We start from the raw sequence: 25398 nt of genomic DNA, 5'->3' as shown, positions 1-25398 counted from the left end.
CCAGGCCAAGGCACCCACTTGGCACTGAGGGACCCCCCCCAGCTGGGGGTCCTGGGGTGCAGCCGGGGGTGCCAGGGCCTGGCCGTGACCCACAAATGCACCCGGGCCCCCCCTCAACCTCAAAGGGGACCGTTGGGGTCTGCCCCCCCGGGAAGGGAACTGGTCAGAGCCCCCCGCTTGCACCCAGCACCGCAGCGAGCCCTTGGGAAGAGCCAACGAAACAGCCAAGTTGCAAAAAAGTTCTGGGTTTTTTTCTCCTTCTTTTTAAAATTTATTTACAAACGTTCTCTCCGAGGGACAACAGCATCGCTCGGGCGCTCGGCTCTGCCCACGCAACGGTAGAAACATCCCATCTGCAAAATCCCACCTGCATTCGCTTTTTACCTCCCTCTGCGGGAAGTCGTACAGCCGAAAGGCCGAGGGTGCCGCAGTGGAGCAGGACCCTCGGTGCCCAGCGCTGCGTACGCATAAACGACGGCATAAAAAAACCCGACATCGGCGCGTTGCAGACCAGGCGGCCTCGCCACTGCTCAGCCCACGCGCCACCACCCGAGTCCGACCAGTGCCAAGAAAAGAAAGGTGGGACCTGGGACGTATCTGCACCTACGTCCGTGGCCGGGAGGAGCGGCACTGGGAGGAAAACTTACCCCCGGGGACTCCCGAACCTCCCAGCACTGAGGTCAGAACAGAGTACAGGACTTTTCTTGCTTTACCCAGCTGATGAAAGGTCTCTCTGTGCTCACAATGATTTAATTTATGGTTATTTAACGAAAGAGCAGGGATGGAAATTAGTTAATCAGCGTTACTTGTGGCTGCTTTCTTGTGTTGTCAAATGAAACCCCTGAAGCAGAAGCAGCCCCCCCAGCCCTGGCGCTTGCACCAGTTGCCCACCCCAACCCCAGGCAAGGATGGGAGGGGGAAAAAATCCACCCTGGCTGGCACCAGGGCATGGCCGCTGCGAGAAACTGCCTGTCCTGCTCTGCCTGCGGTGAGCACCGGTCACCGCTGTGGCTGCTGGTCTGGCAACAGGCTCGTGGAGCCGAGGCAGGAGCTGGGGGTCGGGCAGAGGAAGGCAGGACCCTCCCTCACCACCACCCCGGCTCTTACAAAGCCGCTACGACACAGTGGAGTGAAACCCTCGAGGTCCCCGGCGTGAGGATCGTGGAAAATTCCTCAACCGGCTGCAAAGGTGGTGGCAGCAAGGGGGGGAGCCGGGTGCGGAGGCATCCCAGCGTGGTGGGTGTTCTTCTGCTGGGGACCTGCGTGGCTGCCCAGATGCCGGCAGTGTGAGCCTGTGCTCCACCAAAGCCACCGTGGCTGCAGAGCATTGCATTCGTGGGGCTGCCCGGGCCGAGCAAGAGCCTGCGCTGCCAAAAGAGGCGAATGGGGCTGAAAAGCGGTCGTGAATTCAGCGGGTCCCCTCTGGTCCCCCAGCCAAGCGGCACCAGCAGAGGAAGAGGAGCCAAATCGCATTTATAACCTCTCTGCTTCCAAAAGCGGCAGCTGAGACATTCAACCAGCACATGCACCCGGCAAAACCAAGCAGAAAATGCAGGAAAACCAGGTGCTGACAGCGAGCGTCCACAGGGACCAGCCCCTCGCGTCAGCTATGCCAGCCAGGAAAGGTTGGGCAGCGGGTACAAGGAAGGCACAGAGGTCTTAGAAGAGGCACTTGAATCTCTCTCCACCCACGTCCCTGCGAGCTTGTGCTTGAGGCTCGACTTTGCCAACTTCATTAAGCCTGGGCTGGGTTACGGCTCCAACAAGAGCTGCACGTCCAACGCAATCCCCCCGCAGAAGAGGCCACGGTGCCGGCACAGAGCGGCAGGATGGCGGCAGGAAGACCTGGCACCCAACCCAAAACCAAGCCGGGCATCGCCAAACCAGTGGCTCCTTCCCACCACAGAGCAGCCCCGGCAGAGACTCCCAGCCAGGCGCAGGACTGGCACAGCTGGGAGCACCACGTGCTGCACGGCACCGTCCTCACCAGCCCCAGGAGCGAGGGTGAATTCAGCCCACGGGGTAGCAGCGATCCACGCGACCGATTTCTGAGGTTCAGTATTAAAAAGAAGGAAAGAAGAAAAAGGAGGCGGCTGGGAGCGCAGCACCCCGGGACGGCGCCCATCCCCAAGGACACGGGGCAACAGGACACCAGCACGAAGCACCGCTGGCCGCAAGCCCTGCCGCAGGCTCCTGGGCTCCAGCTCACGCTGGCAGCGCCGTCCCAGCTGCCAAGAAGCCATTTCCCTGCCTGCCCTACCAGCAACCGGCCTCTTGATCCAGAAAGCACCGAGTACCGATGCCCCAGCACAACAACCTGCAACCCCAGGGCAGCGCTGGGCTCCACCTGTCCTTGTCCAAACTCTGCAACCCCAAAACATCAGCTCCTCAATTCGCAGCCCCTACGGGGTCCATCAAACTCACCAGCCCGAGCCCAAACATCGTTCTTCACGTCACTCTGTGCCCCCAGTTGGCACGTGGCACAGGGGGGCTCCCCTCTCCCCATGGTCCCCCCCATCACAACCGGCTGCAGGGTTGGCACAGCTGCAGGGTCAGCACCGCCAGGTTTCCAATTCCACCGAACGCAAAGGGGCAGGGAAAGAGGAGAAAAACAACGTGGGTGTTAAAAATCAGGTCACCATCCAGAGATCCCCGCGGTACGGACTGTGGGTCAGACTCCCCGTGCGTACCTGAGTGCGTCAGACGGGCTTCCAAGTAACACTGCACACCGTCCTGGCCCTTATTTTTTCCTTGACAGGGAAAGTGCTGCCTAGGGTGAACTATACATACAAAGATAATTTTAATTAATTTATTTATTTCTTTACACATAACTGAAAGTGATGTTACAGTACATAAGTTATTTACAACTGTGCAGTAATGTGTTGCAAAATAAATTATCTAGAAGGCAGCAAAAGTACATTGTTAATGTATATAAAAACTGTACAGCATTTATGGGATACAATTTTTCTTTATATGAGTATTGGCTCTGTAGTGTTTTCAAGTTATGTTCTCAGAAAGAGAAACGAAATGCCCAAGATTAAAGGAAAAAAATATATAAACCACATGGATTTTACTCCATTAAAAACACAGTTGGCAAAGTCCTTTCTCTGCGTCACCATTTCCCCGCCCGCCGCTGGCCGTGCCGCCCCGGCGCACGGTGCGCAGGCGGCTCCTCTGCTCTCCTGAAACGGTGGCGAGCGGCTGCTGCGGGGCGCTGCGGGCGCACCCCACCTCCGCAGCCCGGAGCCGTCCACACCTTCAGAGCCGTGTCTGCCCAAGTTGGACGCTGTCTTTTTTGTTTCTAATTGTTTTTGTTTGTGGTTTTTTTTTTTGGTTTTTTTTTTGTTGGTTTTTTTTTGTTGGTTTTTTTTGTTTTTTTTTTTTTAGACATACCCAGGATGGAACGAGAAACTCAAACACCCCCCCCCCCCCCCATGGTTTCCTACTGCAGCTTCTCCGAGAGGAGATCCACGACCAGTGGAAAACAGAGAGCTGGAAATCACGGTGTTCACAAGTACATGAATCACGTGGTTGCTGGCCCCGCTCAGCAGCTTCTGCAACACACAAATGGTGTCCTTGGCCTCCTCCCTCCATGCCTCTGCCAGTCTCTTGGCCGGTGAGTGCTCGCTGCCCGCGCAGACCGGCTGCCTCCCTGCCGCAGCAGCCGGTTGGAAAGGAGATGCGCCCCGGCCCGCTGCCCGGCGGAGCTGCCGTCAGTCCGGAAGCGAGGGACGCGTTGTGAAGAAAGTGCAATTATTTTTCTTATTGTTTTGTTTTCTGCCGATAGCTGCTTCCTCCTCCTCTGACCAGGGATTCATCAGCAAGCGGTAAGGGTGAATGTGAGCTCGACCGCCCGACCTCGGAGGGCTCCCGTCCTTGCCAGTTTTCAGTGATGTCTCCTGGTTTTGAACTGTCATGCCGGCAAGAGCACAAAGTCATCGTTCACGTCGACCATTGGCACATAGAACGAGGGCACCTCGTTCACGCAGAGGGATTTGTGCCCCGCGGGGTCCAACTCCTGCACTTTCAGCTGCCACTCCATCCTTTGCACTGCATTCAAGGCAGCAGCTTCGTGTTGCTGTCGCATGAGCAGGCACGTCTGGATCGGGGGAAATAAAAACAAGCAGAGATGAGGGGTGAGCGGGAGAGGGCAGGAACGGCTCCTGCTGCCCGTCCCACCTAGCCAAGGCAGGGGACCTGCAGCCATCGCAGCGGGCAGAGCGGCAAATGGAGCGAGGGATGCTGCATGCATCCTTGCAGGAAGAAACGTAGACTTGGGACATCTGCCGAGCCCGATTCCAGCAGGAGCAGGGGCAAAGCCAAAAGAGCCTCATGGGGCAGCTTTTAAAGGCTTGTAAGCACTCAAGAGCACTGATCCCGCTGGCGACAGCCTCGGCAGACAGTCCCCGTCGGCCCCCGCAGTGGCCCTTGGCTGCCCGAGAGCAGGGTCCTGGCTCCCTTCGTCAGAGCTGCCAACTCTCTCCGTGTCACCGGCTGAAAGCGCCATCGTCCCTGCTCTCTACCGTGCCAGTTTGCCACCCAGAGCTCTGCACAGGACTCTGGAAAATCATTGCACGGGCTCCTGCCACCTTGAAGTTTGCCATAGGTTTTGAGCTTGCTGCAGCATGTGTTGCTGGCGAAGAGTAGTGCCCGAGGGTTTAACTGACCGAGAAAGCTCCAGACCATATGGCACGAAGCAGAGTAACAGCCAGCCAGACAACCCGAAGCAGAACGTGTCTCCCTTCCCCCTTTTTGGAACCAGGAGAGGCAACTGCACTCCCGTAGTCCCCGCAGAGGCTCCCACCTCTCCGCTGTGCTGCGCACAGAAGCGTCCCCCATCACATAACGCTGCCCAGACTACCTCGGGACATCTGCTCCCACCAGATTTTTGGGAACCACAAAGGCAGCTTCCAGGCTACAGCAACAGCCAGGACCCCTCTTGGGGAAACCCTCCTGGCAGCAGGCAGAGCAGCAGGACCTGCTGCTGCCCACGTGCTGCAGCGGCAGCCCGGAGCACCGGGGCTCCCACGCCTCTCACCTTCATTCGATCATACTTGTCATCCACGTCTTGCAACCAGGAAATGAACTGTCGCGCGTTGAAGCGGTCTCTGACCGATTTGTTTTCGTCTCCCTATGAAAAAGACAGCAAAAGAGAATTACATGGTAATTTTTTTTACTTTTTTTTTTTTACTTTAAGCAGTCACAGGTCTAACAGGCCATATTCAAACCCCTCTTAGGGTACACACTCATCAGAAACAAGAAAGGTGTCTGCAGGGAGGGAGAATAGAGCACGCTGCTCCCTGCTGCTCTTGCAGCCCTTTGCCAGGGGCTTCAGCTTCTGACAGAGATGCCTGCATGCACGCACTCCCCACTTTTGCTTTGCACCTCTCTGTCTCCTTCAGCTCATGCCCAAGATCATGACGTCTTCGGTGTAGAAGCACAGACACTTGGCTGGGAAATGCTGAGGGATAAAATCAAGGCTCCTGGATCAATACACCAGGTCATTAATAAATTCCAGGATCCCATCTTCTGCACAGGATCCCTCCCGCAATGCAGCAGCATGCTTCCCCGAGCAAGCCAGGCTGGCGGCAGCTGCAGGGCGCGGGCTGCAGAGGGTGCTGGTGGGATGGCTCAGGACCAGCGCAGCCGCACGGCCACCAGCTGCAGAAACCAGACACGATTCCCCTTTCTCCAGCACAGACCGACATGAAATCGAAGGAAGAAATGACCATTTTTTGTGGGCTGTAAGACAGAGTCTGTCTCTTTCAAAGCCACTATTCAGACACAAATCAATTTAATGGCTCTCTCCCCTTCCTTCAACAGGAAAAGATATCCCAGAGTGTAGTAAAATAAACCTTTCAAGTGTGCAGATGATCTTGATCAAGAAGAAATGCAGAGGATCCTGAGACTCACTGATAAATGTGAGTCATCTCTGCTCCTAAAGAGACACGATGTTCCCTGTATCCCTGTGTTCCCGGATGCATTTCCTTTCCCGGCACGCACGTGGGGTATCCCAGAACGTGCGACACCAGAAACTGAGTCAGATTAGGCAACCTGGGGACGTGCTGGGGAGGGCTCCTGCAGTATGTCCTGCATCTGCGTGCCGCGGTGGGTGACAGGCACCTGAGCAGGGAGAGCATTAGTAACTCCTGCCTACATCCCTCCCTCCCTCCCTCTGTCCAGAAAAGCACTGTCTCCCTTGGGGTCTTGCACAGCACCTCTGAGATACTTCTTCACCACCAAGACAGGCACTGACCTGATTTTCTAGAGGCATATTATAGACCTCGGAGTCCAGCAGCATGGTGCAGGCGCTGAAGGGCACAGCCTGGTTGGCAATAGTCCTTGCTGCCCGACAATGAACTCTCAAAATCTCCTGCTCACAGGAGACGATGAGCTTCTCCTGAGGAAGAGCAAACGAAGCAGTGAGCGTGGCAGCCTCAGTCTCCCCAGCAGAGGAAATTCGGGACCTCTTCCCCAGCAGGACTTTCCCCGGAGTGCTCCCTTACCCGCTCTATGCTGTGCTGGAGCCGCAGCTTTCCCCGGACGGCTTCCTGCTGCTTGAAGAGCTCCTTCAGAGGCTCCGCGAGCGATGGCGGCGGGGCGATCTGCGGGCACACGACGGCGGAGGGTTAAAGCCAGCAATGCTGTGGGTGCACAGCCCGCGGGGGCCGCCTGCTCCCCCCACCACGCAGGGCCCTGCCTGCAGCATGGCCATGTAGCCGAAATGCACCTTGGCCCAGGGCTCGGAGAGGGAGTCGGTGCCACCCTGCGGGGTGCTGTACGGAGCTCACTGGAGGAGAAAATCTGCCTATTTCCTCAGGAGGCAAAGGACAACATTCTGCCAGTGCTCAGACCACAGCAAGAGGTGAGACAACAGGGCAAGAGATGTCCAGTGCCGAGAGACGAGCTCAGCCTGCAGAACCAGAGCCTAAATCACCCCACGGGCTGCAAGGGCAGTTGGTAAAGGGGCCTGAGCGCGTCTGACAAAGGGGATGATACTGTTGGAGAAACGCTGCCGGGAGCAGGCCAGTCTGCGCACCAGGAAGGGTGCCTGTGTCCTGATCTGTCCTGTGCTTTCCTGGGGAGCAAGACGCTCCTCGAGCACAGCCCAAGTTGCAGAACAGAGGAGCAGGCAGCTCTGGGTTAGTCTAGAAAGGAACAAGCAGATGAGAACACAGGCTACAACCACTGCGGTGCTGGGGCAGGCAAAGCATGTATTAACTCATGCAAACAGTAACTCACGCATGGACTACGCTGCAACAGAAATACCCGCAGACCAGGGTACGTCACCCTGCCTGCAGCAGGGAACAAAGCCTGACGTGGCCGGTTGTATCGACCCTCCTCCTCCAGGCTAGATCCCAGAGTTACTGCCTGCAGCATTAAGTTTATTGATGCAACTGTATTAGCAAGTCCATTCATGCAGCACAGCAGTGAAATGCAGATCCCACTGCCAAGGAGTGTGTGTGCTATCGGCAAGTCAAGTATCGGTGCTTGGGAAAATGAAGGCAGGAGTTAAGAGCCATCTTTTTCCTACGGTCTTCCAGGTTCATTATCCAATTACTATACTGCTTGTACAAAGCAGTTTTGACTTCCAGCCTCAAATCCCGTGAATTCACACAAACTTGCTCTAAAGCCTGAACAAATCTCAGGTTCCTAAGCACAGCCCAAGGTCTTCTCTGCAAAAATACAGCATCTCAGAGGATGCATTTATCACGCAGCCATCCACTTACCAAGGCTTAGATTCGTCGTCATGAGCATGTTCTAAAAGCTGGCTAAAGCCACGGCTTGGGTGCCGTTGGCATTGCAAGGGTGCTCACGATGCATAAGGGGATAATCTGGGCTGTGCTTGTAGCAGCAAGGGAGGGGACAGTCCCTGATGCTGTGGTTTAAAGAGAGAAGGTGACTCACCACTGGAATATGGAGCTTGCTTAGAGGCTTGCCATCCAACAGGTAGGAGCCTGTATAGGTGACATATTCAGCGTAGCACTGCGGAGCTTGGGGAGTAATATAGCAGAGGATTTTCCGCTTCTCTTCAATCTTTTTCCTGATCTGGAGGTACTCAAAGTAGGGGTTGGACCTGTCACTGTGATAAGGTTCAATGTCATCCAGTTTTATAGCATCTACGATAGCTGCCAGTGTTTGCTGTATCATCTCCCTCGTCTGCTGGGTGGATGTGTTGATCTGCTGCTGCAGCTGCTGGTTGGAGCGCTGGAACCGGCGCTTGCGCGGGTGCTGAGCCTGGGAATCGTCCTCCTCTGTAATGCGGCCTTTGGCACGTGTGGCGGGTGCAGAAACGGGAGGAAATTCCTTCTCAGAAGAGGCGGCGTTCTGCTTGTTTTGGTTGGCGAGCATCTGAGCCCGGTTCCTGGTAATCCGCTGAGGAATCTCTTCTATTTTGGGAGGTTTGGGAGCTTCTGCTACTGGTTTTTGTACTGGTTCAACGATTTCTGCTTGAGCGTTGCCCAGAGGTGCATCTGCCTGGGAGGAAGGGACTTGGCTCCCACTGCGTGCCGCAGCACCCTCCTGTGAAACGCTGCCCTCGGTGGTGGCCGCGGGTGGGGGACCGGCCTGGGAGCTGCTCTCTGCCACCCCACCAGAAGACGACAGGTCTTCATGCACGGCCTCCACCTCTTTGCTCTCCGCCTGAGCAGATTCGGATGGGGTCTGCTGGAAAATCTGTGCTTCTGAGTCCTCCGCTCCTTTTTCCTCAGCTACGTTCAGCGCTTCTGAGGTGGCTTCTTGTGCAGCCACTTCTGGTTTCTGCTCCTCTGCTTGTGGCTCCGTCTCCACGGGCAGGACGGCCGTTGCCTGGATGGCCGGCGGCTCCTCCGGCTCACCAGACGCTATTACGGATGCGCTCGCTTTAACGATCCCAGCGCTTGTTTCTGAAGCAGCTGCTGGGCTTTCTTCTACGGCTTCTGCCTCAGTCATCTCTGTCTCTGCAACATCCTTAGGTTGGAGCGGCAGCTCTGGCAGTGAGAAGGGGCCAAGGTCCAAGTCATCTTCTGTATTGGTGAAGGGATCAGGCCACGTTACTGCCTCCTCTGTATTTGCAGGCGCAGCGTTGTTGTTTTCCAAATAGTTGTTTTCTGGCGTGCTAACAACTTCTGCCTGAGGTTCTGCTGGCATACAGGGAGGCTCTGGAGGTATCTCAGGTGCTTCTTCTGGAAGAGGCTTGCAGTTATTGAAGAACGTGTCTAACCTAGTAGGGGACATGTACGGAGCTTGCTCTTCGGCATTCGCTATTTCTCCTGGAACTGCTTCCTCAGCATCCTCCTTGACTTCATCGAGCCCTGGTTCAGACACTGACAGAGGGTAAGATATGGGAGAAACGGGGTAGGAAGTATCTGTGGGAATGAAGGCTACCGGTGTAGGATGAATCGGCTCTAGGGAACAGAGCGGAGGTTTAGGGGACTCCGAAAACCTTTGGGGAGATTTCATCAGAAGCTCTGAGCCCATGGACCAGCTGACAGAGTGCTCTGCCGGGTTACCCATCAGGGTGGGAGGAATGGCAGCGTCAGGGTTTCTGGAAGGAGGGTTATCCCAGTCTATATTGTTTTGTTCTGGCATACCCGAACTAAAATGGTTTTCTTCAATTGGTGGTAAGTAGGTAGATTCTGGTGGCATAATGGAGGCAGTAGCTTGCTGCTCTTCCGTGGTATCCAAGGGCATGCCGAGGTCGGGGGGAAGAGCACTTTCTACTGAAGGAGCCAGCAATTCATCTCTGTGCGAAGGGGAGGATTTTGCTTGCAAACCAGAAAAGACACTTTCAGGCGACTGGGCGACTCCGCTGACAGCTCCTGGCGCGCAGTGCAAAGCTTCCACTTTTGGTGATGAAACCCCATAATCTGGTGAGTAATACCCAGGAGATAAACACTGGAACTTCTCAGCAGGAACAGAAGGAAGGGGAGCTTTCTCCTCCATTAAATGCTGCACTGGAGAGTCATAATTTGATGTCGCTGGGACGCTTTGCTGTCTGAAAAATTTATCTCCGACACTGAATTCTTCTTCAGGTGCCCTTCTGATATCAACCGAGATGGAACGATAAAGGTTCGTGGAGGGTATGGTACGAGTCGGGGTCTGACTTGGATTCTCGGGGAGCCCACTGGAAACATTCGCATATCGGTCGAAGAAAGATGGAGAACAGGCGTTCATGGACATCGTGGATATGGGCAGTGAGTGCTGTGAGTCTGCGCACTCAAACATCAGGTCCGTGTAGTCTTCGTTGCTGCACGAAGGAGTCCTGGGTGTCTGCATCACCTCCTCGTAGCTTGGACAAGAGACGACGGATGCCGGGGTTGGGACTCCCGTCGGCCGGTTCTGATCCGGCCTGGGAGATGCCGGGAGGATTTCCTTCAGCTGAGGACCCGTTATCCAGTCCTTAGAGTCTGTGCCAACAGCAGGCTGTGCCTTGTTTTCAGGTGACAGTATAGGAGTCAGTGGACCCAACTCCTTAAGTTTCTTGTCCTTGAGCTGAGTATCCAACGATAACGGCTTCTTTGTTGCCAGATCCAGACTCCTCTTGCGCACATCTTCTGAGCTTTTAAGTTTGTCCTTTAATTTGGGGTCTCCGGACCTGTGCCTCATTTTCTCCATTTGCTTCATTCTCTCTTTGTGCCTTTTGTGGCGCTCCTCGATTTCCAGGTCTTTCTGGCTCAGCATCCTCTCAAAGCTGGTCATCATCAAATCACCGTCTCCCAGAAGTTTCTCCCTTGGCCTGGCATCTTTCTTGCCGCTGTCTTTGGAAAGGGTTATTTTTTCATTCCCATTGCTTATTTTTATTGATTCTGATTTGTCTTTCTCTTGGTTCTCCTTCAGCTTCTCCTTCAGTTTGGTTTCACCAAATTTGAGGTTGTCCTCCTTTGATTTATCTTTAAAGGTGGTAACTTGAGGATTGTCCTTGTCTTTAAGCGTTGACTTTGGCTCGTCTTTGTGATGTTTAAAGAAACCATCTGCATGTTTGTCTCTATGCTTTTCCTTTTCCTCCTTCCATTTTTCCTTGTGTTTATCTCGCTTCTTTTTCTCTTTAACTGTGCTGATGGTGCTGGAACCGTAAGTCTTTTCTTTTTCCGCCTTCTTTGACAGCTCTCTTTCAGAATCATTTTTATCTTTCTTTTCAGAAAATAAGTAATCAATGCTTTTCTCTGGTTCCTCATCAGGCTCTGCCTTCATGTTGTAGGAAGTGCTAAAAGCCTCCCCATCCACAGAGAAATCTTTTTCATAATGAGTGGAATCCTTTCTGCTGCTGGAGTCTTTGAATTCTTCTGTTTTCTCCTTTTTCTCAGTTTTCTCCTTCTTTGCTTTTTCCTTCTCATGACTTTTCTTTGACGAAGATGAAGAATGTCTGTGTCTCTCCTTCTCCTTGAGTTTGTCCTGCAAGCAGGGTAAAGGGAGAGAGTCCTTAAACTTTTCTTCAGCAGCATCAGTAAGAGAAAGGTTAGAAGACTCAAAGAGGCTGGTCAGTCCTGGATCTTGTCCTCGATCTGTGAAGCTGTCAGAAGAGATCTCACTGATTTTGTCATTGGAGTCATCTCTATAGTCATTCAGAGCCTCCTCCTCCAATTTCTCCAGCAGGCTCTTCTCTGACTCCCCTCCTTTCAAAGACTTTTTCTCTTTGGAATGCTCTTTATCCAGCTTCTCCTTATGCTTGCTTTTCACCTTGTCGTCATTGGCATGTTTCTTTTCAGCCTTCTCTGGGAGCTTTTGCTTGTTTTTCTTCTCTTGAGTGGAATCTATGGACGTTCTGTCTTTCCTGTCCTTGTACTTCTCGGTAGAGTCTTTATCTTTCTTCTCTTTGTGTTTTTCAAAGGAACTCTTCTCCTTCTTCTCTTTTCCCCCTTCCGATGTTCCTTTGTCCTTCTTCTTCTCCTTGGAGTCCTTATCTTTCTGTTTCTCTCCTGAATGTTGCCGGTCGGAGGAGTACTTGCGGTGCTTGTCGGGGTACAGCTCCTTCTCAGCAGCTGCACCATCATCCTTCTCCTGCAGACTGTCCAGACGATGCATTTCGCTCCCAGCAGAGTCGCTGACTTTGAACCCAGTCAAGCTGTAATCATCCCTCTCGTCTTCGCTTTCATCTGTGAAGATGTCTGCAATGCTGTACCAGCTTTTCTCCTTGCCTTTCTTCTCATCCTTTTTCTCGGAGAAGTCCTCCCGATCTGTGGAGAAGTTTTTCTCTTTCTTCTCTTTAACCTGGTCAAAAGAACTCTTCCTTTCCTTGTCTTTGCTGTGCAGGTCTTTGTACTTCTCTTTAGTTTCTTTTTTCTCTTTGAAACTCTTGTCTAGTTCTTTGTCTTTCAGGATTTTCTCAGGAGCAACTTTTTCATTTTTCTCCTTGTCGCCTTCTTTGGATTTTTCCTTGTATTTTTCTGGCTTCACTTTTTCTTTTTTTTCTTTATCAGGAGCATCTTTCTTCTCCTTTTCCTTTCCAGAATGGTGCCTCTCCCAACTCTCCAGAGTTTTACCACTGAATTCGGGGTCAGACTTATCCTTGAAGAACGTTTCGCAGCCATATTCTTTAAAGTCATCTCGATAGGGCTCCTCCTGCTTCGTTTTGGTATCTTTTCGATCTTTAGAGCCATCAGAGGAATCTTTTCTGTCCTTGTTGGTTTCACCTGTATCTTTTTCCTTCCTCTCCTTGACACTCTCTGCAGAATCCTTCCTCTTCTTATCCTTTTCAGGCAAATAACTAGGAGTAACTTTGTGTCTGTCTGTTTGGTCCTTTTTCTTCTCGGAGCTTTTGTCCACATAGTCCCTCTCTTTCTTCTTTAAGAAAGTGTCCTTTTCATTACGTTTCTCGTTGTATTCCTTCTTCTCTTTTGTTTTATTTTCCTTTTTCTTGTCTTTAATTTCCTCTTTCATGGGTTCTATGATTAGTTTTGCCACGGTGTCATTTTTAATCTCCCTGAAATCTGTTACTGGAGAATCCCAGCTATCTTCACCTTTGAAATCGAAGGATGAATCAGAAGACAAGTCTGAAAACCACCTCTCTTGCTGATCATCCGAAAGGCTGAACTTTGTGTCCTCACTTTCGGGAAATTGGTTTTTGTTATTAAACTCATCAAATCCAGACTCATCCCTGTAAAGTTTTTCTTTTTTGCATTTTTCTTTCTCTTCCTTGAAGGATTTTTCTTTCTCTAATTTAGAAACCTTCTCCTCCTTCAGCTCATTCTTCTTTTCAGATTTTGACTGCTTGTCCTTTGACTTCTTCTTTCTCTCCTCCTTGTGTATTCTCGGCTTCTCCTCTTTGGGAGACTTCTCCTTTACAGGTTTCTCTTTTTCTGATTTACTTAATCCTTCTCTGAAGGATTTGCTCATGTCTTTACTACCATCTTTGACTTTTCTTAAAGATTTCTCCTCTTTTGAGGATTTTCCAGTCTCATCTTTAAACAACCATTCCTTCTCCTCCACTTTACCTTTGGGGAGCTTTTCCTCCTTCTTACTGTGTTCTCGCTCATGCTTTAACACTTTCAACTTGTTTTCGACTGGATTTTCTGTCTCTACTATCAAGCCTTTCTCAGGCTTTTGTTTAGAGTCCTCAAACTCAAAAGAAAACGTTTTGATTATTTTAATGTCTTGGCTGATGGGACACTGCCCCTTCTCCTTGTTTTTATGTTTGTGTTTTGTTTTATGCTTTTTAACAACCTTCCCCTCCTTGTCCAGCTTTGGAATTGCTCCATCCACATTGCTATGGAATGAATTCTTTTTCTCAGAAACAGTGTTGTGTGGGGTGTTTTTCTTTTTGTGCTCTGGTTTCTTCCTGACTGGCTTTAGCGACTCTAAGCTCGAGTCCTCGGACGAGTAGTCTGACTCGCTCGTCAGTCTCGTCCTGGTGGAGTCCGATAAGGAACTGACATCTGACCAAGCTGGAGAAGATATGGTTTTCCAATTGTCCGTCCTCCAGTGCTTGGAGTGCTGTTCTGTAAGATTAGGATTATGTTTCTGGGATGCTAAACTCCCATGAGAAGAGGTCGATGAGGCAGACAGAGAGTTAAACAAGGAGGATTCCTTTAGCACTAGCCTGGAGTCCTTTACACAGCTAGAGCTCTGAAGAGAGTCTCTATCATCCTCCTCACTCTCCACGTTTTCACTCTCTGATTCAGAGGAACAAAATTTGTCATTTTTTTTGCCAAACCGAACCTCTTTGCTTTTCGTCTCCTTCTTCCGCTTCTTTTTTACTTTGCTTTTCTCCTTCTGCGGCTTTGTGCTGGCGGGCTCCCGAATCTTGCTGCTGGGCAATATCGAGTGGGTCGAAAGTCGGAGCTTCTCCCCCGTCCCCACAGCAACGCTGGTCTCCTCCTCGTCCGAGCTGTCCGACAGGATGCGGTGGGCAGCTTTCTTTGGTGTAATTGTGTTATTTTTAGTATAAGTTTTCACTTCCATTTTGGGTATGGAAATGAAACTGTTTGCTTTAGTCTCTTTTCTGTAATCCTTTTTCAGCAAATGTTTGTCATCGAGTGGCGGGACCCGGTCCTGCTCATCGTCCTCATCAAATTCATACTCATCCTTCACCGGGGTGATGGTTTTGGGGGGCTCCTGGGCCTTGGGCTTGTGCTTCAAACCCTTCTCAAACTCTGAGTCTGTGTTATTGCCATCAACAGAGCTGGAGGGAGCGAAGGAAGGGGCATCCTCCTCTTCTGAGGTCTCTGCAGAGAGAGAAGAACAACGTGTTAAGGGCTGCGAGGGGTTTCGGGGAGTGAACATCATCAGTCTGCTGCAGATGTGAACCCCTGCGAACAGCCCTGCTGCCCTTTTGCCTCAACCAGCCTTTGCTAAGTTTGCAGCTGAAAGCTCAAAATGCCAGGCTGGGAGAGCTTTTAGAAAGGAATAGCTATCCAATCTCAAACCTGCATGGGGCATTCCTCCAAACAACATCCTGGGTGTATCAAGAGAAAAACTTTTTAACAGGGTTATGACTGCACACTCATACACAGCATAGGTCAAGACTCCCCATAAAACTGGAACTCTAACTAGCACTAATTAAAACCTGCAGCGTTTCCCACCTGGCACAGCCACAATAGTGTCACTCATGGGACAGGCTGAGGGACAGCCCGGGAGCACAACCTGAAATGTCAGCACTGGTACAGCCGAGCACTGTGCCCTCCAACTGGGGAGGGAAGGGAATACACGTGCACGCAAACCTCCTCCTCTCCATGCACGAGCTGGAATATTACCCACATTTTAAAGGTAAGACATCCATTTACCTGCAATTGGCTTCCAATCCTACATCTCGATTGCACCAGGCAAGTGATCTCAACGTAGGCTTCCAGGGCAAACAGCTAGAGCTCCCGGAGCTAAAGGCTGGTAGTTATGTTGTCTGAATTTGGGTTACAGCTACAGATGGACTCCTGACCGTGGCAGCAGCGTGCAGATATTCTGACAAGAGTTTAACTTCACTGTCCTCTTAACGTCTCTGTATTAACAGATAGCTGCAGGCCACAAACATCACTCCCATGTTCACATAAAGTTCAATCTCACCTGTTGAGCTTTCTTCGCTGGAGGGGTACGTGGTCTTTCCCAGGAGCAGATTCACCATGGTGGGAGAATTAGCTACTTTTAAAGGTGTCTCGCCCTTCCTGTTGCTTTGATGAGGATTCCCTCCATAATGTAACAACAATTTCACCACCTGAAAACAGAAATTGAGACTTGAAGATGTTCATGATGTTTCAACTCCAGGGTTTTCGTACAACTTTCATATGTAACTAAAAGGGGAATGTCCTCAAGCAGTCTATCCTCAGGACACGCCTTATGGCACTAACAGTCATCAATAAGAAAGGAGACAAAAACCAGCAACAGGAACCAACTTAGGCAGGAAAGAAGGGAGAAGAACAAGACACAAAGCCATGCTCCTTCCCCACCTCCAGAAGAAGAATAATGAACTATCCCCTGCACAGGGGAAAAACAAGTAAAACACTCAACAGCACTGGAGCAGGAAAATTCTTGCCACCTACATGGCTATCAGCAACAAATAATAATAATTATATAAAATCTCTGTATTTGCACAGTTGGCTGCTTGAAGCACAAAGGAAAAAAAAGTAATTAAAAACACAGCTATGAAATCCAGCAAAAACCAACCTTGAAGTGCCCGTTATTCGCCGCATCATGCAGCGGGGTGTCATCATCCAACCCCTTTGTGTTGACTTCGGCACCCGCAGCAAGCAACTGCTTTGCAACGTCGTAATAACCCCGGTTGCATGCCTCATGCAACGCCGTCCAGCCTGCAAGCAAAGGGACACTTAGAACATGGATACCACCTTCATGGAGAAAGTCAGAGACAGTGACAAGTAACCTCTATCCACAGACGCTGCAGGTGCCGGTGTGTCGAGGGGTCTGTGGCTCTGACAGCCCAGAAGATGGTCTCGTTTGCCCAGCTCCCCATGGCACAGCAGGAAGAAACCTGCAGCTCTGCTTTGCTACTCCAACCAGGCGGTAGTGGAATCAATCCCACTTTTCCCTCTGGTCATGGAACATGCTACAGACAGATCATGTGCCAGAACGGACAGAGCCCCAGGAAACGGAAAGGCAAAGTTTTGTGTAGGAAATCAAGAGAATTGCTGATGCCGTGTGGAAGTCAGGTCTCAAATCCTTTCTCGTTCCAACTCCTCCGTAAGGGAAACACTGCCGCCCAGATCAGGACTGAGCTCTGAACTGCAGACATCGCTCTGAAACATCCCCCACACAGACCTCACAAATATTTTTTGTGTGCTCTCCAAAGCAAGCAGCCGTGCCACTGCAAAACAGGCCCCTGGCTCAGGGAGAAACCAAACAGCAGGTCTCCACAGTAACAGTGGCTCTAGTTCTCAAACAAACTTCCGAAGAACACAGAATGAAATATTTTATCATGTTCAAAGACTATTTTTAAGCAGAAACTGTTTTGAAGTTTCCCAGCAAATGCGCGTGGCTCTTTCGGTATTTTGCTGATAGTGTCGTGGGAGCTCATTCCGTTACCTTCACTTGGAGCATTAAAAAGGGGCACCTGGGACCAGAATTAATCACAACTGATAGTTCAGTCTAGCACTGATATTAATCATACAGGCAGAGGAACATGCATATCTATTTATAACCCTAAAATCGTGCAAAGAGAAGAGCAAAGAGCAAAGTCAAGCTCTTGGACGTGCTGGAAGGCAGGCTGCCTCACGCTAATTTAGCCCCATCGTTGGTACGAGCGTGCATGAACAGCACTGTTCATCATCTCACGGCTGCCTTCTCGCTGCAGGACTCGGGGCCGTTCCCATCCCAGGCTCGTTTGCGGCCACAGCCCCACACCCAGGCTCCTTTCCCCACTCCCACCACCAGAAGCAGGAGCTTGGCAGTGCTGCTGAGGAGGAGGAGGAGGTGGTGGTGCTACTCCTCAGCTGAGGCTCAGGACAGTCAGTGTTTCCTCTAATTCGGGTGCCCAGCTGGCGCAGCTGGGAGCCTGACCTCGCCCTTCACATTTGCACTGCCCCCCGTCAGTGGCACCCCCATGTTCGGTACTTAAAAACAAACCCCAGAACGCTGCAGGCATCAGCCATTCAACTCTGGAGTGATGATTTTACAAACCCACTCTTTTCAATATTTTTTTGCACATAATTTCTTACATTTTAAGTAAAAAAAGAGCTGAAACAGTCCAACTCCCTTTGCAAATCCCCCTCCAGACTTCCAAGACAGCACCCATGTGAAAGGGTGTGAGAAAACACACCAGAGGGTCCCAGCTGCAGTTTCAGAGCACGGAGCCACGGCAGCCCCAGGGATCGCTACGGATCAAGCCCAGCCTAGCATCACTGTCCCGAGTGGGAGCATGTTCAGAGCAGACAGGACAGCCTGGAAATTTAGCTCCCAAACTCCAACAAGGAAACCGATGCTTTTCCGGGATTTATTGTTTTGGCGGATCCGCAGTAGGTTGGTTTTGTTTGTTGTTTTTTTTAAAAAGGACTTTTTTCTCCCCAAAGGGCAAAATCATTATTTTTGGTTAATCCCCTCTTTACAAGTAGCAAATCCATGTTATAAAGAAACTATTTTCTCTGGTGGGAGCCATTCTTGGAGGTGGAACATGCAACCAGCTTGGAAAAGGTTTGGATCCGTGGGCTGCCCTGCCAGTACTGCCAGCGGGCTGGTTACCTGCAAAGTCCTTCACATTGACATCTGCACCCTCGATAATGAGCTCCTTGATGCGCCGGGCATCTCCTCGGATGGCAGCTCGATGCAGCCGAGTCTCTCCTCGCTCGTTTCTCTTATTTACTTTATCTTTGGTTTTGGAGGCAGAGTTAGGAGTTCCCTTCTGACAAACTGTAGACTGAGAGGGATGCTTTGGTGTTGTGTCAACTGCACGGAGGAGAGAAACAGTCAAGAACCGCAATTCAAAGGAAGCCCTACACCCTTAGAGGGAGCTCTTGCAACACGTTTCATCTCGCGTCTCCCCCAAAACGCTCACCACAAGGCACCGAGAGACAACTGAATCTCTTGAAGTTGATGTGAAGACAGAGGAAAGCCTCTGTGTGTATAATGCAGATACTAATTGCAGGCTGCCAAAGCCCACTGGAGAGAACTGCAGTCCTTGCAAAGACTGTAGGCAATCCCATGATTTAGGAGCAGACAATGCAGCTCCTTACCCTAAAACCTCATTTCCTAAGGGAAGTGGCCTTTTACCAAGTACATGTGAGGTCTGACAGCCTTGGGAGGAGACTGCACATTTCCTGGGAGAGCATCTGAATGCTCTGAAGACTACATAGCTTTTTGCCTTTTTTTCCCCCTAAGTAATAGCAACATAAGCAGCTAGATTGGTGTTAAGAGCAACAAAATATGTGGCTAAAGGCTGCGACGTTTGTGTGTAGGATGCACATGTGCGCATACAGATAGCACAGTGCCTCTAAAACCCCTGGGGGTCATGTATGCAACAGATAAAAATTACTAAAATACAAAATCCATGGCAAACACATTCCAGCTGCTCTGCATCTCAAGTTACAGTTCCAGTGGTTACATGTCTTATCCCTCTCTGCAAGAAGAAACATTAAAAAACCCAGAGAGGGATGATACTTTTAACTTTTATTCACAATGCTCCTTTACTGAGTCAGCCTGAGATGCCAGTGGAAAACGCAAAGCTCAGATGTACAGGAAGCTCCCATGAAACCAAAGCTCTAGTTAAGCAGCCAGGGCAGGCTCAGTGGTGGCCTGGATTCGGCCCGTGGGACATCTCCTGCTACCGCCTTATACTGGAAGGGCAGCCACAGCCACCTGCGAACCCCAGCAGCAGCCCGTGCCTGGAGTCACCGGCAGAGCCCCAGGAGAACGGGTGTCCTGCTGCCCCACTCCAGCATCCCACCTACGGTGCTGAGACGGGGGGGAGACCCCACAGAGCAGCGTACCAGTCCCCCCGCACCACGCTGGGGGTGGCAGCTCATCTCTTCTGCTGGCGAGGAGCTACCTGAACCGCCTGGTGACCCCGGGGACGGGCACTGAGAAGCCCAGATATTCGCAAGCTTCTCGCTGCGAGCTCACACCCATCTGCCCACACCTCTGAGCAAAACCACCCTCCGGATCTCACCTGGGCTGTTTGCAGACTCTTCTGCTGTCATCTGCATAAGGAGAGCGACTTGCTGGCGCTCGGAGAGTGGGTAGCCTGCCCGGATCCCCGAAAGGCCCATTCCGAAAAGCAAGCCAGGCTTTCTGGTGGCGGGCTCCTTTTTAATCCTCTTCCGCTCTGGACCCTGCTTTTCTGTGGTGCAAAGAGACACAGAAACACAAGCCGTAAACGTCGCTGTAACAGAAACCACATTCATTTCTGAGCAAAGTGCTAACAGCTCTCTAACTCCGTTTCCATTATCTCGCAAATGGAAAAGCCTACGGTGAAGGACGTATCCCTGCGGTGGGAGCACCAGTATGTGGGGCAGCCGCCTGGGCTCACGCGGCTGCGGTTGCAGCCAGGACACGCACCGCTCCTGCTGCCCACCGGCTCCTCCGACAGTCTCTCCCGGCACAGGCTTCTACAAGTTCTCCCCCCACCATCAAAGAGCAGCACAAGAGGGAGGGAGCGGGTCCTTCGTGGGGCCACTGCCAGTACTGTACCTTCCATCTTGCTTCTAGGAGCCTCCATTTCATGCCATGGTGCTTCGAGGAGCGTACGCAGCCTTACACCACCACAGCATGGACTGAACTGGAGGCATCTAAAAGCATCAACAAAGAGTGCTAACGAGATACAGGCCAACAGCTCGGAAACGTTGCCATCTCACCCCCTCATCATCATCAAACCAAGGACCCTGCAGCCATACGGGTGCGCTGCCCTGGGGAGCACCGGGCTGGCCCTCTCCTCCCAAAGAGGCTGCTTCCAGCCTAGCACAGAGCACCCACCTGCGGTCAGGCTGACGACTGCTTAGCCACATCTACTCCTGCATCCCTCTAAAAAAAAATCCCAAACAAACAGGAGGGGAGGAAGAAACTCCCTGTGCCCGGCTTGTCATCCCCCAAATCCCAGCCTGACACTCGGTCTCCTAAATCATCCAGCTACAAAGGCAGCTCCTGCTGAGGGACTGAGCACAACCGCCTCTAAAGCCAGTATTTGCTGCTGGCATGCCATGTGCACAAGAAGGAGACAAAACCCCAGCCTCTCCCTGCACCTCCAGCCTCGCTCCCAGCGACCCACACAGCAGCCTGCTGCAAGCTGGTGAGAACTGGACCCTGCCGAGCATTGTGCAACTTGCTGCCTCCTGCCCCGCTGCCCAGTTCAGCCCAGCTCGCACACCTAACCTCTGCGAGAAGCCTGACTCTACAGCTTTTCTTAACTATTCTTCCAGTTTTCTTTACACAAGCATTGATCCTTTTCCCATGCAAGGGGAGTTAGCAGCCCTTCCTTTGCGCTTCTGGTTTGCTTGCTTGTTGATGCTGTCCGGCAAAAGCACAAATCCAGCTGCGTGCTCTCCAGTGGGTCCGCAGAGCCGCAGCCACACCAGAGACCCACTGTAGGGATGCATTTGATGAACAAAGTTTCAAGGTACCAGTTCAGGAAACAAAAATTAAGTTTTCTTCCATGGAGCCAGCCAAGCAAGGGAGACAGAACATCTATGTGCAGAGCAGCATGGCAATTCCTTGCCAACAGCCAAGCTGCATCCCTCCTACCAGGCAACTGTCCTAAACCCACAAAGAAGCATAAGGAAGATACGGTGCGTGTGAGTGGAAAATCCAACTTTGTTCACATCTATTTCTAAGCACCGATATAGTTTGTTTATAACAAGGCTAACTACAGGGCTCCCACTACGTGCAGAGGGCCGGTAACGACGTTCTTAGCAGCCACAGCTATAAAAGTTATCAAATGCAGGCGAGCAGCGCCTTGCCCTCTTATCGCATGCTCGAACACCAGTTTGAATCAAGGCCCATTCGATGCTGCTCAAGAAACCTGAGCAGTAAAACACCTCGCTGCATCCCTGACGTAATGAAAGGACTGCATCCAGATGAGCTGTTCAAAACCTCCCGCATACACAGAAACTCTGTTCTCAAGCTGATTGCACTTGCTTTTCAAGTGAGCAAATCCCACCTGTGACTTTGAAGCACAAAGTAAAAATCTTTTTAATGAAAGGGAGCTTGGACTCGCATAGCTGCCAGCCCCTGGGTCCTGCCGGGCTCAGCCCCAGCAGGGACTGGTACTCGCCAGGATGCTGTCAGAAGACGCAAACGAATCGATGGGGTTATTTATCACAGCAAGCCTACAAGTACCTGCTGCCCCCGAAGAGGAACGCTGTAACCTGGAGCACTTTCACACGGGCTGACTACACTGCTGATACGGTACGCCAAATCTTCCAGCGAGGTAGCATAGGCATGGGCTCTCTTCTACTCAAACATTTGACTCTAAACATGCTTGCTATTTTGCTGAAGATATTTTGAGAATCCCAGAAAGCATTAGAGGGACAATACAAGGAGATTTGCAAACAAGTACCTGTCTGGTAACACTCTCCAAGAAACAGGGCTTCAACTCCCAGCAGCCAGGGAGGGGAAACCCCACCAAATAACCATCCAGTGTCTGCCCAGTCCCCAGCTCCAGCACCCTGAAACTGGGAGTCAAGTGTGGGAAGATGCAGAGGTCCAAGAGGATTTGCAACGGCTCACATAAACGCAAGCTTAATTGACTAGCTGCATCCAGTCTCTTCCCTACCACCACCCCTGTGCCAGGGCAGGGTCCGGCAGCCCAGGGAAAGGCAAATCCTGCAGTCTGCAACCTCTAACCCAGCTCTGCTCATCCAGTTGGTATTTGTCATTTTGTCAAATTCAGTGTGGGTCACCGGCACGCAGCCACCAGCAGGACAGAGCCTGCTTTGCCTCTGCGCAAAGTCCAGCAGGTCAGGAGAAACCGTCAACAGATGGGTTTAAACTCAATTGCCGGACTTTGCGCCGAAGCACAGGTTTCCTCGTTCATTCGCCGAACTGCCAGCAGAGTAAAAGTCTCTGGCAGACGAGGGCAGCAGCATGTGGGGACGTCTCCACTGCTCCAGCTCAATTCATGCTGCTGCTATCTCCTGCACTCCCTTGGCTGACGAGCAGGCAGCTCCAAAACCCCTTCCCTTGACCATGCACAAAGGTGCCATCCTCTGCTGCTCTCCTCCTGCAAAGGTATCATCCAGAGCAGATGATTTCCACCGACCCCCTGCAACTGGGATCCTGTACATTTAAGAAATAACAACTCCGTACCAGGGAATCTCTCCAACCAGACGGCACAGGCCATCCCTCTTCAAATACAAGGCCTGGAAACACATCTGTGCATTGAAGGAGAATCCTGGTCTAATTCTCTGAAGCCACATTTCAGTCACCCTGGCAGCCCTAACAGAGCTAGAAGATGAAATCAGATCACGGGAAAGTAGATAGTTTTTTAATGGCTTGAAATAAAATTAAACTCAACGTGCTTACGGTAAAAAAACCAATTTAGCCTGGGCAGTTCCAGGAGCCATGCTGCTGAGCAGCATGTCCCGCCAGGCATGCTCGCCCCGAGCACAGGGAGACCCAATCTGCATACGTAGCACCTTCCTGCTGCTCATTAGGCTCCGGAGCTGCCGTTCAAAGCAGGCTTGTTAAATCCCACTCGGCCAGGCCTGGCTTCTCCGAATGCCTCAGCTCAACAGGCAGCTCCTGGCCGCATCCAGCCACACTGCAAAGCGAGGCACAAAGATGCTCAAGGGGGTCACACCTTGGCCAGTGCCACTGGGCAGTGTCTTTGAAGTACAAACGATGCACAAGAGTTGTTTGTGGTAGAGGGCTGCTCTGCGTGTACGTGCAGAGGGAGCCACAATTAGAATGGGAACATTTTCATTAATATTACTCGGCTGCTGCAGGTTGTCAGCATGAGCCTGTGATTTGCAAAAATTGATTACCAAGTTCAACCAAAAACCCCTAAACTCCTGTTAATTCTGCAGTTGCAGAAATCTCCTCCTCCACAGAACATTTAACATTAAAAAGCATGCGATCAACAAGATAAAAATAAATTGGAAAGCGACTGCCGCATTCTTGCTCGCTGTGGTGAGGCAGCGAGGGCTGGCGGAGGCAGCCGAGGACTCGGGCTCGCGCATGCTTCCCTGGGGGAAAGCGGCATCACCGGGCGCTGCACGGGTCCCCGGTGCTGGAGGATCACATCCAGTCCTGCTCACGTGCTGCGTGACCACAGCGCTTCGCTCCTCGGTACCTTCTTCTACCCAGCAGTAAAGAGATTTCTCCCTCTGGGTGCCTGTGCCTCACTCACCCATTCCCCCAAGGCCTCCCCGCTGGAAGGCAGCAGAGAAACGCCGTACTATCCCCTTTGCAATTAGATGTTTGTCTGCCGGCTGCCGCAGCGCAGAGGTTAATCCGACTTCTTTAAGCATTTGAGGGGGGAAGTAGGTCGCTGGCTGTGCTCCCTGCACCGGTTGCATAAGGAGCAAGGCAGGGCTGAGCTGCACCCAGCGTCCCATGGCTCCCAGTACTGGCAACCCCAGTCTCCCTGCGTGCCACGATGCTCAGGCAATGCAGAGAGGCCGCAGAAGCGAGGTCTGAAACATGAGCAGGAAGGATGGAGAAGGAGCTGCTCCATGCTGCCGGCAGCTCCGCTTCCCATCCTCAGCCTCAGCAGAAGTGCCCGGCAGGCTCCTGCTCAGCCTTGCATGAGTGAAGCACTGGCAAAGCTCTGGGCTGGCTTCCCCGGCCCTGGCCGGTCCCAGGCGAACAGAGCTGCAAAAGTCTTTTATTTCAATTCAGAAGACTTTACTCAGAATCTGGTTTTCAGCAGATTTAAAAGGCATACCTGCACGAAGCCTTCTGCTCAATGGCACTGAGTGCCACTGGTTCCTGCAGGCTGCTCCTTTTCCTCTAATTAAATGCTTTTCTGTAACACCTTGCAGCAACATGGAGCAAATTAAGAGAAACACTCACAGTGTGTAAATACCTCAGCAAACAGGAATAAAGGTTATTTTACACTAAAGCCCCATTAGCAAGGCTGTACACATGCCAGTCCCTGCATGGAAGCACAAAAAACAGAGGTACAAGGGGGTGCGCAGGCAAGGAGCCCCCCTCCCCCCTGGTTATCTCACTGCTGATCATCAGAGACCATGGCTGGACCACGCACGCTGATCCCGACCCAGCGATGCGCTCTGCGCCCGCCCGGGGATGAGCCACACCTCCATTTAGCTATTTTTAAAGCAGCTCGTTTGCTGCTTGCTTCAGCCTTCTGCAAACCTACAGAGCAAAACTTCAGCCTGGCGCTGCCGTGGTTTAATTTGGGGATCCTGCTCGGCTCTTCCCTCACGCTGACGCTAGCAGGAACGGCGTGCACAAGCTTAAAGGGGAAAGCAGGATCTGAGCAGAGCTGCGGCTGCCAAACACAGCCGGGAAACTGCTTCTCCTTCCTTTCATCACACTAAACCCGAGAGGCTCGCAAAAGGCAGAACAGGAGCAGGTTCCCAGGACAAAGGGGTCTGAGCATTAGCACAAATTAGACTCCAGGTCATGCGATGCTTGTGCTGCTGCAACGGGGAACACAAATCCAGGGCTGCTGGAAGCCCGTCGGTGGCTCCGCGGAGGTCCCAGGGCGGGCGCTGCTTCGCACAGACGTTCAAGTGCTGTTGGGCTGGCTCTGCGTGCAGGGCAGCACCACGCAGGCTGAACCCCCAGCTCTAGCCGAAATGGGAGAGAGAAAAGAGGCAGGGAAGGAAAGAGAAAAGGGCGGTGATGGAAAATCTTTCAGAGATTTCTCAAACACGCACTGTGAGATGCTGGCAGGTTATGAGGACAGGAGCTCCAACCCAGAGCTGTGGCTGAGCAGCACAGCTCCTCGCTCCCCACAAATGCGTCGTACCCTGTAATGCAAAAAGCATCCGTTTAAACTGCTCTGACATGACGACACATGCATATAAGGTGGTACCCTGAGGAAAAATACCATTTCCAAATAAGCAGCTCACGCTAAACATCCCAGCG

The 25398-nt window shown here is 51.8% G+C and overlaps 2 protein-coding genes across 5 annotated transcripts in view; both read right to left on the bottom strand.

The window, feature by feature from the left end:
- Positions 1–496, bottom strand: part of SLC22A31 (solute carrier family 22, member 31) — a 4683-nt gene extending 4187 nt beyond the window's left edge. The window contains exon 1 of the mRNA XM_010579703.1: positions 368–496. Coding sequence (XP_010578005.1) covers positions 368–496 — 129 coding nt within the window. The remainder of the gene's footprint in view (positions 1–367) is intronic.
- Positions 497–3349: 2853 nt separating this feature from the next.
- The window catches only part of ANKRD11 (ankyrin repeat domain 11), a 158880-nt gene continuing 136831 nt past the window's right edge, over positions 3350–25398 (bottom strand). For all 4 annotated transcript variants that reach the window (XM_010579566.1, XM_010579565.1, XM_010579568.1 and 1 more), the window contains 9 exons: positions 19520–19690; positions 18097–18300; positions 16072–16214; positions 15475–15622; positions 7909–14642; positions 6507–6605; positions 6257–6400; positions 5039–5131; positions 3350–4099 (listed from right to left, as the gene is read on the bottom strand). In XM_010579566.1, coding sequence (XP_010577868.1) covers positions 3914–4099; positions 5039–5131; positions 6257–6400; positions 6507–6605; positions 7909–14642; positions 15475–15622; positions 16072–16214; positions 18097–18300; positions 19520–19690 — 7922 coding nt within the window. In that variant the 3' untranslated portion in view covers positions 3350–3913. The remainder of the gene's footprint in view (positions 4100–5038; positions 5132–6256; positions 6401–6506; positions 6606–7908; positions 14643–15474; positions 15623–16071; positions 16215–18096; positions 18301–19519; positions 19691–25398) is intronic.

This window comes from Haliaeetus leucocephalus, unplaced genomic scaffold, assembly GCF_000737465.1.
Source record: "Haliaeetus leucocephalus isolate CR32 unplaced genomic scaffold, Haliaeetus_leucocephalus-4.0 Scaffold668, whole genome shotgun sequence".
Classification (NCBI taxonomy): domain Eukaryota; kingdom Metazoa; phylum Chordata; class Aves; order Accipitriformes; family Accipitridae; genus Haliaeetus; species Haliaeetus leucocephalus.
The sequence above is the reverse complement of the archived record's forward strand: the minus strand, read 5'-3'. Positions and strand labels throughout refer to the sequence as shown.